This window comes from Nothobranchius furzeri, chromosome 18, assembly GCF_043380555.1.
Source record: "Nothobranchius furzeri strain GRZ-AD chromosome 18, NfurGRZ-RIMD1, whole genome shotgun sequence".
In the NCBI taxonomy this organism is placed as follows: domain Eukaryota; kingdom Metazoa; phylum Chordata; class Actinopteri; order Cyprinodontiformes; family Nothobranchiidae; genus Nothobranchius; species Nothobranchius furzeri.
Window position 1 is genome coordinate 10,575,538 of NC_091758.1, and position 18,240 is coordinate 10,593,777.

Here is an 18,240-nt window from a genome sequence, read left to right on the forward strand (position 1 = left end):
CTAATCATGTGGTATTAAATAAATCACTCACTGATCTCTTCCACTTACTTCTGTCTGTCTGTGCATAAACAAATAATGTCTTCATGTTTAAAACTTTCTCCTGAGAACACATTTGCATGGCAGCCTGACGGCTTGGAGCAGAAATCACATCAATGAAACATTAGAACAACAAACTGTTAGCTGAACCTTCCCCTTGCCTACAAAAACAGACCAACCTTTCATTTACATTCAAACATTATGAAGTTGTTTCGCATTTCTAAGTGTGCAGGAACAGCTTGACCTCATGATCAGTTCTAAAACTTGTTGCAAATTTACTTTAGACAAAGTAAGGTGAAATAAGTTAACTAATTGAAAACAAATAAACAAAAGATTTATTTCACTTTTAGCTTTTTTAGATTCAGAAATTTGAACTATAATGGCAGGAAAAGTGAAATATTAAAGGTGCAATATGTAAGAATGAAGTAAGAATGACATTCTGTGGTCAAAATTTGTGTCTGCAGTCACGTCTGCTCAGTGAGTTTCATGGCTGTGGCCAGTTACGGATCAGAACCAAAAGACTCTAGATTAATTCATTTTCATATCTGGTGTTGGCACTCTTGGGTGTTTTACGGTAGGGAGCACTTACTACATTTATTACAGTAATATTTCTCTGGTGTTGGAGGAAGTGTTGTTGTTTGCCGTCTTGCATTTAGCTTGTCTGCTACAGTTCTGAACGACGCAATAAAGTAAAATGCCACGAATGACTCATTGTTCACTTCACACATACATTTAGCTGTAACACTGCGTTGTTGCTAATTGAAAAAATAGTTTGAGATGTTCTTACAGCACACTATTGTCTTCTAATCCACCATTAACGTTGTTAGCTCAATTGTTAGCCTCTAGCCTGCTTCACCCTGTATTAGAGTAAAACAGAAAGATGTAGTGACTTCGTAGGAGTAGAAGAAATAACTGCTGTGTCGCTCCTGTTTACTGGCTTCAGTTCTTTAAACAACTGTACAGCTTTTTTGCTGCTGGTGTTGATTTACAAATGCCGGAGCTGCAGATAGCTCACCTGAGACACGGCAACCTCACAAAGTCACTCATATAAACTCACTGATATAAACACTAAATGTCTCTCTTTCGTTTTTTTAAAGGAGAAAAACTGACAACCCCCAGCTGATTAAGAATGAAATTTGTTTAAGTGCAACTTTCATTTCAACACGATACAGTAGAATTCTTACATAATGCTCCTTTTAGGCCTAATTTAGTGGTTAACGTCCATCGTAACTGAAAACCGTTCTTTGTGTTGACACCAGACCTGCTCATTCATTAATGAAAGCTGTAAAGTGATGTGCCGTATGACTCATTCAAGATAATACATCTGTAGACCTACTGATCAGGACCAGTCTGCTGAGCTGAAGGTGGTGTAAGCAGGGGTCTCATTTATCAAGCTTGCTTACGCACAAAACGGGGTCGGAAAACTGCGTAAGCTACTTTCCACGCAAACTTTGGAATTTATGAAAGAAAACGTAGCGGAAAAATGTGTGCAACTTTAAGTTGACTAAGGACCTGGCTTACACACATGTTGGACATGGAGAGCACCTGCAGTGCTGCTGCTGAGAAGATACAATTATGAAATCCTGCAGCATTATCACTTGTACCGCTTCGTTTTCACACAGAACATGTGTGTGTGTGTGTGTGTGTGTGTGTGTGTGTGTGTGTGTGTGTGTGTGTGTGTGTGTGTGTGTGTGTGTGTGTGTGTGTGTGTGTGTGTGTGTGTGTGTGAAAACGAAGCGGTACAAGTGATAATGCTACAGGATTTCATAATTGTATCCTTCTCAGCAGCAGCACTGCAGGAGCTCTCCATGTCCAAAATGGACAAACAAATAAAGTTGCGCACATTTTTCCACTAAGTTTTCTTTCATTAATCCCAAAGTTTGCGTGGAAAGTAGCTTACGCAGTTTTCCGACCCCGTTTTGTGCATAAGCAAGCTTGATGAATGAGGCCCTGGTCTTTAATGCTCCAGCTCGGATCTTTAACTGGAGAAACCTGACTTAAGACTCTTACAACTAACATAAGATGTGTACAGATACTAGAAACACCTGTTTAAAGGCATTGTGAACTTTGCTTTAAATAAAGATTATAAAGCACTGGAGATTGTTTGGGGATCTTCTCAGATAACCATGATAAATATATTATATTTAGAACAAAATAACAGGGAAAACAACCAGTTATGATGATGTTTAGTGTTTTTGTTTAGTTTGAAAACCTTTACATAACCATTATAAATCTATATTTTGGTTCAGCTTTACTCACATGTTAGAGCGTTGTCGTGAGGAAACACCTGGAAGCATTTTTTGTAAGCTAATAAATGACCTGTTTGAGCGGACAGGCGTGTGCAACAAAACAACATCATTTAAAAAACATCAGGACAGAATTTACAGACAGAAGCAGCTGAAACCATCAACATAAATACAGTTTATAACCATCTAAAGCTCGGCTTTACATCAAAGTGTTGTTATACACAGACTGAGTTCCACTCAGTTCTCATTGGTTTAAATGAGAAAAACGAAACTAAAGCTAGCGAGGCTCGTTGGTTTGTGACTTTAAAACTTCTCGTTCAACATGCTGAATCACCTAAAGAGAACAGAGTCTAGGGCCCAATCCCAATACTCGCACTCAGTGGCGTCCCCAGAACAGTCTAACAGGGGTGGCCATGGGGCCAGAGAAAATTTTGGTGTGGCACACTAAATTGATCCTCATGGTAACTCTGGGAAAGTGTAGCCATGGCCGCCCCTTGTGGGCACCACTGCTCACATTTCCACCCTTGCGCCCTTCAATTGAGTGTTCCAGTCCAGGGGTGCGTATGTAGGGCAGCAGTATTCTGTGCCTGGAGGGCCGGTGTCCAGCACTTATTGGTTTTAACTGCTTTGTAAGGTTATGAAGTTCATTATTTTCAACTCCACACAGCTGCCCCCTGTGCACAATAACACCCGTGTAGAAAAACCAAGGTCGGGTGTTCCTCAGACTGTTTACATTCCAGGAGAAGAGTCCGAAGGAGGAGAAGAAGCTTTACTTAATCAAAGTACTTTATTTGTGATTAAAATTATTAAGCAAAACAGATGTTGATCAACAATAATCAAGTGAATGATCTGTGAAATAAATATGTCATGATTTATGTTTAATGAAAACAGGACTATTGCACAGACATACTGATCCTCATCTCCATAGAAACGCATGACACATTGTTCCAACCAATCAGAGCTTTCGGCTGCCGCAAGAGAATCTGGTGTTGACTTAAAGTGTCCAATCCACTTTACTCCAACTTATCAACAATTCAGAGATATAAAACAAGGCAACGCCATTTTAAGCTCAGTTCCATTTTGACTTCAGTTCTAGTCACCGTCATCCTAAAGAAAATCACAGACTGGCCAGATGTGTTTTCTTCTTTAAACTAAGAACTGTGAAGCTGGAGATTTTCGTCGTTTAACAACCAGACGACATCCTTTCAAAATAAGAGCACCTGCTGACGCCGTCAATTGGTACCGGGGTCGACCCTCCAGACGGGCTTTGAAACGTTGCGACCGCTGCACCGACAGCTCCAGCGTATATCCGAGGTCTCCAGACCTGGCATTTCCTGATCTACCTGGGAGGCCCCCACTGGGTACGTACACGGCAAAATAGCGGCTCATGTCATCACTTTATAAGCCTCGTGATATCTAGTCATAACAAAGACTACCAGATTCAATGACGTCAGCCTAAGGAGTCTGAACCAACCACACACACACACACACATGCACCAACACAACATCCAAATCCACTTTCATCCATCACAGAGTTAGTCCTGGTAGATTGTTTAGAATTTATAATTGAGAAATTAAAGATTCTCAAACGATCCCAACTCTCTCTCTTTTCTTGTCTCAAAGTCAATACAGAGTGTTTAATTAAACTCCCTGATGATAAAAACAGCCCATCTTCTGATTATAAATAAGTGATTTACTTACAGTGTATTAAAATACAACTCTAGATAGTTACATCACTTCAATTCCGTTACAGCTTCAACACACCTGATTTCAATCAGCAGGTGATTAACAGGCTTCTGCAGAGCCTGATGAGCTGCTGCACAGTTGATTCAACCACTGAGTCTAGTGTGCTGGAGCAGAGGAACCACTAAAATGTGCTGGATACCAGCCCTCCAGGACCAGAAAGGGATACTCCTGGTGAAGGGTGTCCCCTTTTACAAGTGCAGAAGTTGACCACGCCCCTTTTGCACCCTTGATCCACACAATCCACAAAAGGTATTACCCTCAATCAATTGCTGCCTGGGAATTGAAAAAAGTGGACAATAGCTCAAATGCCTTTTCTGAAATGAAAGAAAAATAATTTAAAGATGATTAATGATATTTAATGTGGACAGCAATGAATGTAAAATTGTGTCAATTGTTTGAAAGTTGTTAATAAAGATTTTTTTTAAAAGCAGCACAAACAGCGACCGGCATACTGGCAGGCATCGTGGTCAATGACACAACGGTCACTGTCCCAGTTCGGAGATTATTTGCACACTTACGTACCACACACTCAAAACCTTACTCTGCACTTCCTCCAAGTGCACTTTGCTAAAGACCGCAGCGCGAGTGTTGGGATTGGGCCTATGAAAAAGATGGAGGAGGAGATAAAACTCAAATGGTCTTGAAAGTGGTGGGTTATCGTAGCAACATTAAAAATGGAAGGTTGAAGTTATAAACCTGGGTGTTTTATTGGCCAGAATGAATAAACACCTTTTAAATAAATCCTTTCACTTGAAAAGCTTACAGCTCATCACTGAACACAGGGCTGGGCGATAATCAACATTTTATCGTTATCAAAATTTCTGACTAACAGATATAATTTCTCCAATGTCAATAAATTTGGTAGTAAAAAAATGTAAAGGTGTGTGTGGGTTGGCGACTTTTATGTCCCTTAAAGAAGCTGCACCACCTCGAGTCACATGACGAGACCTAGCGTAATACACGAAACAGCGCCATCTAGTGGACCACTTGTTTTTGCGCAGACATGTAGTTGTCTTCCATTTATCGTTATTGAGCTGAACTACTTAACGTCCAGTGATGTTGATTTTAGGCCTTCTCGCCCAGCCCTAATTGAACAGATGTTTCAGACCATTTCTGTGTGAAACTTTAAAAAAAATATAATGAATCTAGCCTATTGTAGATGGCCTCCTGAACAGCCTCAGTTTAGAGAAATAAGGCGTATTTCCACTACTGGAACGTCAGGGTAATTTAACAGGAACTCTTCTCCACTTCACCGGGCCGGTGGAACTGGCTGTTTTCCGGGCCATCGGAGGACCTGAACAGGTGTAGGTACTTCGAAGGGCCTGGTAGAGTAGCTAAGTGAAACCCTTGGCTAACTGACACTGATTGGTTGTAACCCACGTAAGAAATGACATCAGCAGCTGTCGTCCAAAACAACCGGCAGTAGTCAAATTAGAAGAAGTGGCTTGTGAAGCAGAAGCACGTAAACACTTTTGGTGCCGCTTTAGAATAGCCGGGATTAAAAAAAAACCCACCCCCACCATCACCACCACTTCCGGCTTTGTAATCTCACAGAGCACTGTATAAAACGGTGCTTCTTCTAGTCATTGAACACCACATTGTACATCACACAGCAGCTCTCTTGGTCCTCAACAGAATAAAACTCTTTGGTGCTGATCGGTGACGTCACTCACCAGCGAAGCGGTCGCGATATGCTGACGTCTGTGCGATGTCCTGAAAAGGCTGAATTTGTATGGAGACCGCTAAAAGCACCGCGCCATCTTATCTCCCAGATCTAAGATCAGATTAATTAGCCCTATTGACTATTTCTCTGCAGCAAGGCTGTTCAGGAAGCTGTTGTTTATCATCTTTACGCAGAAACACCCTTAAATCCGACCACAACCACCCATTTGCTCCGGTTCACATTTGTGTTTTGAACAAAACGATTATAAAACTAAAACTTCCTGATTGTTTCTGCCTTCAAACAAGCACTAGCATAGCTTGAAATAAGTCCAAATTTAATAAATAGATGAGCACACAATCACAGAGAACACATCTGTACAGAACCCAGAGCAGCACAAACCCCTCTCAGGTCAAAGGTTAAACCTGGGGAGGACCACGTCTTTGTGCGAGGCTGAAGCAGAGTACGGGACAGACGAGGCTTCCGTAAGCAACTATTTACAGCACGGGCAGGTCAAAGGTCATGTCCTTCAAGGCGCCAGGTTGGTGTGGCTGGCACTGAGGTCATGGTTTTTTCTCAGACGATTATTTCGTTCCTGAAGGAAACAGGAAGTAAGAGATCAGAGCTGAAAATATGTTCAATAATTAAACTTATTTTAGATTTAATCATCTTTAAAAGTTGCTGCATAAAGCCCAGTTTGTTTTACTTTCACTTTGTTCTCGTATTGGTGAAATACCCAGAGGGCAAAAGAAGGCCCGCCCACCTACATCTCAGGTTAAACTGATCAGCCCCTTTCGGACCGTGGCAACCTTCTAGTTTCTGTGACCTTCTCAGGAGCCGGCCCGTGTTGTTGTGCATTCAGACCAGAGTGAGAACTCCTCTGGAGCACACAGGTGTGTGTTTAAGTGACAATACGTATTTTTCCTGGTGATAGGGGGCAGTAGATACCTAAATTGTTGCAAGGAAGCTGTATTTTAGTGTTGGAGTAAAAACTTAACAACGGATGCCCATTAGGGTCAATAAGCTGTATGGAGTGCAAACTTCAGCAAAAATGACGAGCACACCAGGCTCCCTTTCATCTGTGGCAACGAGTGAAGAGGCAAATGTGTAAAACAACAACGTTTAGGAATGGTGAAAGTTTTGTAATTTGTTACTAATTAGTAATGCATTTTGTCCTCGATGGCTCCCGTAGAAGGAAACATGGCATCTAAAATGGCGATGCCCTGAAACTTAGACCCGCTCCCATGTATTTTAGACCTGATATGTATGGTTATATGTTAAGAATCGACCAATATTTTTCAACAACTGAGAGTCATTTCATTCATTTTCAACAATATTTTGATGGATATTTCCAGAGATTAATGGTTAAAACCTACACATTGTCCCTTTAACCCTCCCACTATCCTAATGGGCGTGACCCCGCGAGGAAAGTTGACCTTTGAGCAGGGTTGATGGTTTATCCCTTGAGGTCCACGTGGCAAGGGTGAGGTGGTGCTCACTGCTCACCCCTGTCACGTGGACCTCAAGGGATGAACCATCCATCCTGCTCAAAGGTCAACTTTCCTCGCGGGGTCACGGCCATTAGGATAGTGGGAGGGTTAACACAAGCAGCAATAACATTCACAAACTCTCACATTCAAACACTGACAGAGGCGAGGCTGCCCTTTCACGCCGCCGCCCCCCCCCCCCCCCCCCCCCCCCGACCACACACCAAAACATTTAGTTTTAAAGCCCTTCAGCTAAAACTTTTCCATCCTCCGACGACTTTTAGACTGGGAATTCTAGATGGAGTCCTTACTTGGTAGGGATCTCTGGAAGTCTTGTCCAGCAGGTTAAGCACACCCAGAGAGCTGGCTCGCTTCATGCTGCGCCCACATGCAGGAGGGGGTGGGGGGTGAGAGGTGGAAAGGCAGGCACATGAGCGAGTTCAGTGGTTACATGGTGGTTAATGACATCATCACACGATGAGTTATTTCATGAACTCAGATTTAAAGGTTACAACCAAAACTAAACTTGGGTTATTAGTGAATTATTCAGTTAACTGGTGATTCTGTAATGAGACACTTTTCATGAACAAAAATGCTGCAAACCAAGCAGAATTTCCACTTTTGGCCTCCAGCTGCGGCTCTGTGATACGAGATTTATCTCTTTTTGTCACAGTTAAAAGTTTCAGATCAGCAGACAAACGTCAGACGCCGATAACCTGAGTAAACACAAGATGCCGGTTTCCAACCACGGCTTCATTCACTAAGGGAGCAAAACCTGAACCAGGTTATTTACGGCGAGCGCTCGGCTCCTCCAGCAGCCACACGCAGACCTGCAGAAACAAGAAACCCCTACTCGGACAACAGGAAGCCGGCTAAAAGAGCTCAAGAAGCAACACATCTAACAGCCTCAGCTTGTGACTCAAACGGCTCCATGGGAGAGTTCAGAGGTCATCCTGATGATCCCAACGACTCCTGGGGTGTGACGAGTCGCAGTAACACAAGTCATGGAGGCGTCAGACAGTTCTGTAAAGAATGGGACAGAACTCCTCCACAGGGCAGAAGCCAGCGTCACAGCCAGGCAACAGCCTGGATCTGCACAGCGCCTCCTAGAACCGCCCAAGGTGCTTTACAACACATCAGTCACTCACACACACGGGTAGTGATAAGCTACAACATAGCCACAGCTGCCCTGGCTGCCGACAGGAGCCACGGTCCCTCCGACCACCACCGGCTGGCGAAGAGGGTGAAGAGCCTTGCCCAAGGACACGACGACTGTGCCACTGAGTGGGAATTGAACCTTCAGCCCTCTGAATGTCAGCACCCTGGTTAGTAGGTTTAGGGTCAGACGGGTTCAGTTAAAAGCAGGTTTCTGTTTTAACTCAGGTGGGATCCTTAGTTTGATTTTTAAATTTAAACAAACCAAACCAAGCAAAAGCAGAATAAACAGGTTAGGGTTAGTTTTAGTGATCTGGTTAGGTGTTAGTGCTGGACCAGACCGGCTGAGTGATGCAGCAGAACCCATACTTCAGTTTAGTACAACAACGTTAGACAGAACAACTACTCATGTTATAACGCAGTGGTTCCCAACCTGGGGTCCATGCCGCTGAAGTAAAGGCGGCATGTGTATGCAGGTAGGAGCTGGGGTTGATGGTGGGCTCCCGGGGCTGAACACCGCTACCACCCCTGGTTCCCAGCGGTTACCAGTAACACACACCTCCCTTCCTTAGCTGGTGGGAAAAGGCAGCAACAACGTTTAGTGAGACGGAAACTAAAGGCCGACCGATATGGGTTTTTTCTATTGCCGATACCGATACGTGGAGGTTATGGTCTGCCCATGTGTGCTGCTGATTTTCATGGCCGACATCTAGACCGTTTCCACCTCATTAACGTAATAAACTATCCCCGATGACATCATTTGATGCACCACATTCCTGAAGCTGAATCCATTTGAAAACTCTGAATGAAACCAACTGTTGCGTCTTCATTTTGTGCACAGTTCAGCGTTAAAATCAGACGTCTAAATAAAGTTCTTCAAACAAACCCAAAGAAACTAAATGTTAGCTGACCTGCAGCTTTTAGCTGAATGTGAATGAAACCGTAGACGTGCCTGGCTTTAAATGGGCTTTGCTAAGGAGTAAACGGGCCGATGCCCATATATGGAGAACGGTAAACATCGGCTGAACTATAGATCCGTTTACCCCTAATATAAACTCATCATTTCCATCTCTTCCCACTCTGAAACTCTCCAAAGGAACGACATTTGTGCAGCGATTTCCCATGAAGATGAAGGCAGCCAGCGTCCTCCCCGTCACCCCCGGAGTCGGAGAGGAGGCGGGACCAAGAGGGAAATCAAACACCAGCGAGCACACACAGAGCAGGCATGCAAGGAGACACTCAGAAGAAATAAACATTTATTCAAAAATAAATAAAAAACAGAATTCATTCTACACAACATGCAGACATAAAAAAAATAAAATTCTAAGAAAATAAAACGTAAAAGTCCAGAAGTGTGTGAAGTTTTATTTTCTTAAACAGTCCAAAAGCCATCAAAGGCAATAAACAGCTGAAAGTATTAGTGGAGAGCGATTCCCACAGGAACAGGGATGAAGGCAGTTCAACAAGCAGGGATTAGACGGCTTTCCTCGTTGCAGATGCTCGGACATGCAGAGGGAAGGTTTCACCCACTCCTACTGTTTTCTTTGGTTTTCTGGTTTGGCCCCAAAAGTCGGATTCATCTTCTCGTTGTTGTTGTTGTTGTTGTTTAGGTTATTAGAACAGCTTCATTATAATCATGTGTGCAAAGATAAAATATGACGGGTTTTAAAGCAGGGCTCAGCTGTTCTCATCAGAATGTTGACCATTTTTATTTTATCTCTACTTCTGGATCTGTTGCTTTAAAATGATCATTTTCTTCAATAAAATATATTTTTATAACATTTAAAACATAGGAATCCTATTTAAAATCATTAAATATAATCACATCTATTAATATATGTTTTCCTCTAAATATTAACACAGTGTTCAGTTTTTCCTGTGTTGCTTCTGGTCTTTTTAGAGTCGAGAAGCATCAAGTAAATATTTTAATTCACTTTTTGGTCAAAATATGGTTTCATGAAGTTTGATGCCCTTTAATGTTCATTTGAACTTTTAGTCGTTTTTGTCTACATATGGTAACTTATACAATTGAAAATCTTGTTGTTTTAGGATTACATTTAAAAATACTGAATATTTTAGTGAATAAAATCTTATTTACAAAAACTCTGAAAATGCTCTTCAACAAAAGCCTCCTTTCTTTGAAAAAGCCCTTTTCTCCTGTAAAGGTGCTGGGCGGCCATCCCAGACTCTGGCCAAACGCCGTGCAACAGCTACGGGTCAACAGCTGCAGTGAGAAGAAGAGCGGGCGTGTGACGCCCGACGCTTCGTCCTTTCACGTGCAAACACAGCAGTAACGTTTCACCACCAGCAAACACACAATCCCTTCCTGTAGATAAAAGCCAAAGCCAAGGCTGGGCTCGATCCTGCAGGTTTCCGGGGAATCAGGCGAGCCACCTGAAGCGCTTAGGGCGGGTGTCTGGGTGGGTGGAGAGCTGATAGTTACCCGGAACTTTTGTGATCACTGTCCCGTGACGAGCTGCCACCCTTCAGCTTACGGACGAGTTTCTCGCTGCTTCGACGGAGCGAAGCTCGAAGCTTGCTGAAGGAGCCGCTCCTCTTCAGCGATCCAGAGCCATCCTGATGGGACAGGTGACATTGTTACACGTCTAACAGTCAGACGGGCTTTCAAGCTGTAAATTAACAGACATGGCTGCCATGATGATGCGTGTTTTCAATCAAAACTACACACACATAACTAATAAAACTAGATTTAGAGACTAAACTTGAACTTTGAAGGCAGTCTTCGTACAGAAGCAGCTGCTGAAAGAGCTTCAACTCTTGAGTCTTGGTCCTTCTCCTGGATGGTCCCACACTCATGCAGCAGCTCTACTACAGTGTAACCCCATCACCTCTCATTTAATCTGTCACCTAACACATCCATCCATTTTCCCTCCGCTTATCCAAGGCCGGGTCGAGGAGGCAGCAGCTGAAGCAGAGGGGAACAGACGTCCCTCTCCACAGCCCAACAGTCTCTCCGGCGTGTCCTGGGTCTTCCCTCCACTATGAAGGCACAGAACACGGCCCACTTACCCCCAGTCCACACTGGAGGCATCAGCAGCGTGGACGTCTCTGCTTCAGATATGATCCATTGTAATCTACACCCAACATTTCAGGAGTGTCCCACAAAAGGGTAAAATGTCTTGTAATTTTCAAAATAAGATGATTGCAGATTTCTCATCTTCGTAGATTACATCTATACATGTGACCTAACTGCGTATTTACTCCCAGCAGCTATTGAGAAGCGTGACAGTGCTTCCCATTACGGCCGATGAGGTTTTAATCCCGGCAGAGGGCAGATCTCCTTTTTGGTTTAATGGTGGATGGCGTAAACCAGTGTTCACCAACCCTGGTCCTCAGGGACCACCGTCCTGCATGTTCTCCATGTCTCTGCGTCAGCACACCTGATTTACATCGGCTCCTCGGGAGGACATCAAGTGCTGCAGACGCCTGTTAATCGCTTGTTCATTTTAGTCGTGTGTGGCAGCAGGAAACACGGGTGTTTGATGGGGCAGCGTGGAAAGCATGCAGGGCAGTGGTCCCTGAGGACCAGGGTTGGGAAACACTGGCATAAACAAAGCGTGACCTTTGAAGTCTTGAGGGATTTTGTGATCTCACGAGTCCAGTGAGGATTACAGTGGAGACGTGCTGTGGAGCACGCGGGTCAACCGTTCTGCACCACTGACGCCTCCAGTGTGGACTGGGGGGGGGGGGTCCGTGCTCCTCACACCACATTTAGCCCCGCCCCCGAACCCAACCTATAATCCGTCACCTGGACTGACTTAGTGTCTCCTCTATCCTGCAGAATGTATCAAATAAAATCATCTATGAAGAACTGCCACGTTGGACTAAATTAGCCAGAGCGGGTCAAATCCAGACGAGTTGGCGTGTTTCCACACCGCAGCAGACGGTGAAGCTGTTAACCGTGGGCTGCACTTCAGGCCTGAGCAGCATCAACGGGCTGATTTATCCAACGGCAGGGGGAGGGGACCGGTTCTCTCACTCAGCTGTTAATGTTTATAAAGCTGACAGCTGCAGACAAGAAGATGTTTAGTGACGGTCCGCATCTACGATGCTGAGAGCACACACACACAGCATCGTCTGTTCCTCCAGCATCTACATTCTCATTACCAGCGTCCTGACAACCAGTACTATGAGTTGTACTTATGTACTTGTACTCATGCTCCCTTCACAGGGAGGATTTCTCATAAACAGTTTGTGGAACAGCATTAATGTATGAATGCAGGACTTTAGGGTATGGAGACCGTTCTGAGTTGGCGTGCTGATGCTGCTGAGGTCTAGAGCTGACAGAAGAGACGACACAGAGAGGCGACAGGTTCAGGTGAGCAGAGAGTTTAGCTTTTATTAGAAGTTAGCAAAGACAAAGATGCACTAAAATGACAAAGCACAGAAGATTAGTAGCAGAAGCAGATCCTCGGCCACACATCAACATCTTCATACAGAGAAGGTCATCTTTCACTTTGAATGAAAAATCAAAGCAAACACGTCATTTAAATGCAGATATAAACCTAGGAGCTGAAAACCTGCTAGGATGCTTCGGCACTAAGACAGCGCTGACCAACAGCTCTCAATCATGCTGTTGAGTTACATCCATGTTATTTACAGTCACTACCGCGACACGATGCCACTAACGACACAACAAGATGACGCTGATATGAACAGAGACGTTAGAAGAGCAGGAGCCTCTCACCTGCGTTCGCTGGAGCAGCCTCAGAGCCGCTGACACGTTTAAAAGGTACGAAAAGTACACTGACTATTTTATCAAGGTGGCCTTTTAGTCAACACAAACCGGTGGCTAGGAAATCCTTTCGAGTCCCTCGGATTCCTGATAGTCGAGCAGCTATTTCCAACTAGTGAGCTGGAGCAGCATTCAAACACACACGCGCGCGTGCGCGCGCGTCCTAAAGCAGAGGGCTTAGAGTAGAAGGGTGGTGCAGTTTTAAAGGCCGGGGCAAAACTGAGGAGGTTACAGGGCAGAACAAGCTCATCCATCACCTAGCAGCCCATCAGGGTGTGTGTTAGAGAGCACACACCCCTGCCCCATACAGTCAGACAGAGTCAGGGAGCTGCAAAGCAACATGGTGGCTTTTGCTCAGCGCAGCGTGGAGTCCCACCAGAGGGAGGAGAGAGGGAGTCGGAACTGAAGAAGACCGCAAAGATGAAGGGACTGAGGCCAGGCTTCCGTCATGCAACCATTACAGAACATCTGCAGTTAGGCCTTCCGTTCAGAAAGCAGGAAGAGGAGGAGACAGGACAGAAAGGTCACATGTGATGAATGAACACTTTAAAGGATAGAAGTTAGGAAACATCAAACACAGCAGCTCTTCAGCAGGCGGCTAATTCTGGACAACCAGGCGACACCAGGCGGGAACAGAACCCTAAAGGAGAAACTCTGGACCCACGAGGCGTAGGACACGCTGTGGGGTCATTCTCAGACGTGTCCATGAGGTTTGACAGCTGGATGGTGAACAGCTGCTGTGTCTGAGTCTGAAGTAAACGACCATCAACACGGTTAAAAGTAGGAGACATGTGAGCAGCCAGACACCAACATAATCAGCCAAGAGGAGAATAAAGCTGACGATACAGAATCACTTTCTACAGCCGGCTGCTGCGTTTGGCATTTAGAAACCAGTTCAATGCTGGATTTGCTGAGAAACTATCAGTTGTTGCTTCTGGCTGCAAACATGTTTAGTAAGAACAACAGAAGAAAGCATTTCCAGAAGCACACACCACACAAATACAAACAATTACACGTTCCTGTGCAGCACACAGACGCAGGAGTACAGTACAGAGCCCAGGATGAGTCACAACGGTCAGATCTCGTAGAGGCTTTCACAGCTGCAGGGAGGGTTCGTTTGACAGGCGTGAAACCAAAACGTTAGATTAGGTATTTACTGCTGGAGAAGTAACTCAACCTTTGTTGTTTTGGTTACTTTTACTTCAGTCACACGAGATTCCCCAACAGAAACCAGCGATGCGTTAGTTTAACTCCACGTTGTCCAGGCGCCAGCAGCTGTTGGGCTGCGGACGCTGCCGGTTAAAACTGCATTTACACACTGATGTCGTGTCACTGTGGAGCTCCCACAGCCACCTGCAGAGGTGGAGACGATGCTGATTGGTTGTTGGCGCTGCTATGACAACAGTTGCTACGTAGAGCAGCTCTGCAGCAGCCGTTTAGAAAACAAGCCTCCATCTCCAGGTCTGCACCCACAGGGAGCGGCTTAGAGTTTCCTTCTGAAGGATGGATCTGAACTTTATGGACCAGGACCCCCTGAAAAGCATCGGATCCTCAGTAGATCACTCAGTTAGTCAAACTTAACTTCCACTGTTAAATAAAACTGTGAATAGCTCATTTTGATTATGTTCTGTTGCAAAAACCACAGAATGAGAGCATTCGATGATTAGTTAAGTGTGATGACATCAGATGACACAGGTCTGCAGCTGCTCCCTGTCCTCTCCAACTCTTGTTATAGTCGACTTCACTAACGAAACTAACATTTTTGTTCCCATCCCGCTGAACGGCAGCTCGGGCCCACTGGGCTCCAGGCTGTGATGTAAGCCGGGGAAACTCAGGAAGGTGCTGAGGGCTGTGTACTGTACTTACCCCGTTCCACTCCACGCTCATACTCACTTCCTCGCCACCGTCTGGCCCGCTCTCGTACTTCACCGCGTCAGAGGTCAAACTCTCACGGCTACGCTGCTTCTCGCGGACCTCTGGCTCACTCAGGACCTCGGCCACGCGCTGCTTGTGCACGTTGTCCAGACCCTGGAGATCACGCAGGTGGTGATTTCATGTTGGGGCTCGGTGTAACACAGACACACGCAAACATCGTCCAGAGAACAGCGGTCAGTATTTATTACCAGAACGTGACGGACCGCTAAAACTCGAACTTAGCTGAAACGCTGCTTCGCACGTGCATCAAAATACGTTTAAGCTAACAAGAGTTCAGGCAGCATCACCCTAAGGACATCAGACCACTCTTCAAAATAAAACTAAAGAGGTCTAGACTGAAATCTTTCTCCTGTTCAGAGTTTCTCGGCTGTTGCGAGTTACGGATCAGCACCAGAAGATTCCAGGTGACAAACAGACGACATACACAGTAGGTTAATAAGTAGATGAATACATTTTCTTATCTGTTGAAGCACTCACGGAAGGGAGCACTTACTACGCTTATTACGGTAATGTGCGTCCAGCATTAAAGAAGTCTGCCATCTTGTTGTTGGCTTGCTGTTACGGTTCTTAACCAAGATGGACTCGTTAATGTCAAACGTACATGTCACTGTAATGTCAGCGTCAGTAGAAGTCGCCAGCTGTTCCTACCACATTAATAAAATAATTTCATTTGTAACTATTACATCTCAAAGCGCGCAACAGCCATAAAACAATGACAGGAGCCGCTGTAAAACAAGTAAAATCATAGATGGGTGGGTGGGTTAGGATGGCCAGCAGGGGGACTGTAAGGGTTATTGAGGTCATATGTTGAGGCGCTGCTGCCCCGTTCTGGATGGACCGACTTTCCAAAGAGGTTTTTTACAAATTCCTACAAGGAGTGAGTTGCAGTAGTCGACACCATTAGAGATGCTGTTTTCTGACTGTTTGATAACGTCTGTGCTGGTCTTTAAAGGGATATTATGGAAGTCTGACAGCCAAAACATGTATAGAAATAATAAATGTCTTCTTCATACATTCTCCTGCAATGCCCTGGTCCTGTAGAATGAGCCCTGGCATTTTTACTGTGATTGCCTGTTTTTCTGTACAATCACAGAAAAAGAGAGATGCTCGGGTCGAGCAGGCTGCTTCATGCGCGTTCACGCTCAGGCATCGCCCTCCGAACCGTTCTTTGAACGTTGTTTCAGCTGTCATCAACGATATAAGTGCTACAGATACAAAGGATGTTACTGGCGCTTTAGCTCGCCTACTAAAACGTCGGACTTTCGTGCAGAACACCCGGGATCGATCCTGAATGCGAACGTAGTTTTTTTAGAGTTTCTTTTTTACATTAATGGTATTTTTTTACAGTAAGATGCCCAAATTTTTATTTGAGACTCGCCGAACGGCATTGAATTCACAGATAAAAAAGATGTGGGTTCAACTTTCATTTTGGAACAATTTTTCAAGCAAGGGAAGGGAATGATCTGAGCATGCAGGAGGACTGACCCATCATTAACCTTTGTCGGCTGTGCTGAAGAGAAAGGTACAGAACCAAATTATTTCATTAATTAGCTGTGCATTCTCCTGTCCTCTGTCCTACGGGCCACACCCACACCCACACCCACACCCACACCCACCCACACACACACACACACACACACACACACACACACACACACACACACACACACACACACACACGGGGGACTGTCTCAGCTGTTATTTTCGTTAAGGAGTGTGCACGTACAGCATGAGCGCCTCGTGCACGAGCCTACTATTGAAGCTGCCGTTACGCTTTTGGCCTGAGGGGGCAATCACGAGTATAAAAATTCAAAACTCCGTAAAGTCCCTTTAACACAGGTGTGTGAACCACACCTGTTTTCTGGAACGCATGGCAGCTTCCTCCAGAGTCTCCGCTGCCTCGAACTTGCCCTGCCGCTTGTAGAGTGCCCCCAGGTTCTTCAGCGTGGTGGTGACTGTGGGGCTGAGCAGACATTACTATTAAACCCTGCAATATAGTTAACACCAGCTCAGTACACCACATCAAAGAGCCGGTGCTACCTGTCCACTTTGCAGGCTTTGTACCAGCCTCCGTATTCTCCAAACGGCGAGCTGTCCTTCGGCTTTCCCTGTGGAAAAACAAACAACTGAAGGTGAACCGGAAGCACGGATAAGTTCAGCCCTCTTCCCTTTGTGACCGGCGTTTCCTCTGTGAGGATGCTTTTACACATCTGTGGCTACAGACTCACCTTGCTTTGCTCCTCTCTCTCCTCTGCATGCATCCAGATCGGTTTGTTCTCATCTGCAGAGAAACAATAAATCAGCCAGCTTGTCTCTGAAGCTCACCTGTCATCTGGAACAGGACTCCACAGAACCAAAGGAGTAGAAGGACTTGTGGAGGCGTGTCGGTCTGTCGTGTCGATGACCAAACAAACAAGTGTGTGCCGGTGTGTATGAAGTATACGCCTCACCGTCAACGCAGCCAAACTCCCTCTCGTGAGCACGAGTGAGGATTTCTTTATAGAGGGTCTCCGCCTGCTTGAACTTGCCCTGTTTCAGGTAACAAGAGGCCTGAAGAACAGAACCAGCAGCTGTCAGCATCACGACAGAACGCATGAAACGGGGACAGTGGGCTGAGGAAACGCCTCTCACCAGGTTGTTCTTGGTTTTGGCCACGTTGGGGTTGTCGGGACCCAGTTTGGTCTGGTAGATCTCCAGTGCTCTCATGTAGTAGTACTCCACCTCCTCGTACTTGCCCTGGTTCTGACACAACAAGGCGAGGTTGTTCAGCTGCTTGGCCACATCTGGATGGTCCTTACCCAACACCTGGAGAGGAGACAGAAGGGGACAGGTGAAGAGACACCCTGGTAGATGCAACTAGTGACCTTCAGACGTGGAACCTGCCGAGTCATATTAGATTTAGGTGGCCTGACCTTTTCTCTGATCTCCAGCGCTCTCTTGCACAGAGGCTCTGCTTCCTTGTACTTCCCTCTCTTCCCATACAGGACAGCCAGGTTATTCAGGGTGGCAGCCACCTAAACAACAGAAACATTTGTCATCCAACAAAGTTTTTTTATTGTAACCATCTTCATTTATGTGTAATAGTGATTGCATCTGCAGACCCCACCACAGTAGTGTAAACGGATCGATTTGGGGCACGAGTGACTGATTGGAGGAAAAGGATGTGCAGAATCAGAAAGAGATCATATTTATAACAGTGAGCTGTAATTTGACCCAAAC

General features: G+C 45.3%; 1 protein-coding gene across 3 annotated transcripts in view; it reads right to left on the minus strand.

Moving 5' to 3' along the window:
• Positions 1 to 5,989: 5,989 nt before the first annotated feature.
• klc1a (kinesin light chain 1a) overlaps positions 5,990 to 18,240 on the minus strand; it is a 54,853-nt gene continuing 42,602 nt past the window's right edge. Inside the window, exons 7-16 of one of the 3 annotated variants that reach the window (XM_015969012.3) lie at positions 17,934 to 18,035; positions 17,653 to 17,826; positions 17,472 to 17,571; positions 17,250 to 17,302; positions 17,062 to 17,129; positions 16,876 to 16,984; positions 14,953 to 15,114; positions 10,774 to 10,907; positions 7,487 to 7,553; positions 5,990 to 6,283 (exon numbers count right to left, since the gene is read on the minus strand). In XM_015969012.3, coding sequence (XP_015824498.3) covers positions 6,218 to 6,283; positions 7,487 to 7,553; positions 10,774 to 10,907; positions 14,953 to 15,114; positions 16,876 to 16,984; positions 17,062 to 17,129; positions 17,250 to 17,302; positions 17,472 to 17,571; positions 17,653 to 17,826; positions 17,934 to 18,035 — 1,035 coding nt within the window. In that variant the 3' untranslated portion in view covers positions 5,990 to 6,217. Of the gene's footprint in view, positions 6,284 to 7,486; positions 7,554 to 10,773; positions 10,908 to 13,428; positions 13,567 to 14,952; positions 15,115 to 16,875; positions 16,985 to 17,061; positions 17,130 to 17,249; positions 17,303 to 17,471; positions 17,572 to 17,652; positions 17,827 to 17,933; positions 18,036 to 18,240 lie in introns of those variants that run through there. The other 2 variants (XM_015969015.3, XM_015969016.3) reach the window with 2 other exon arrangements.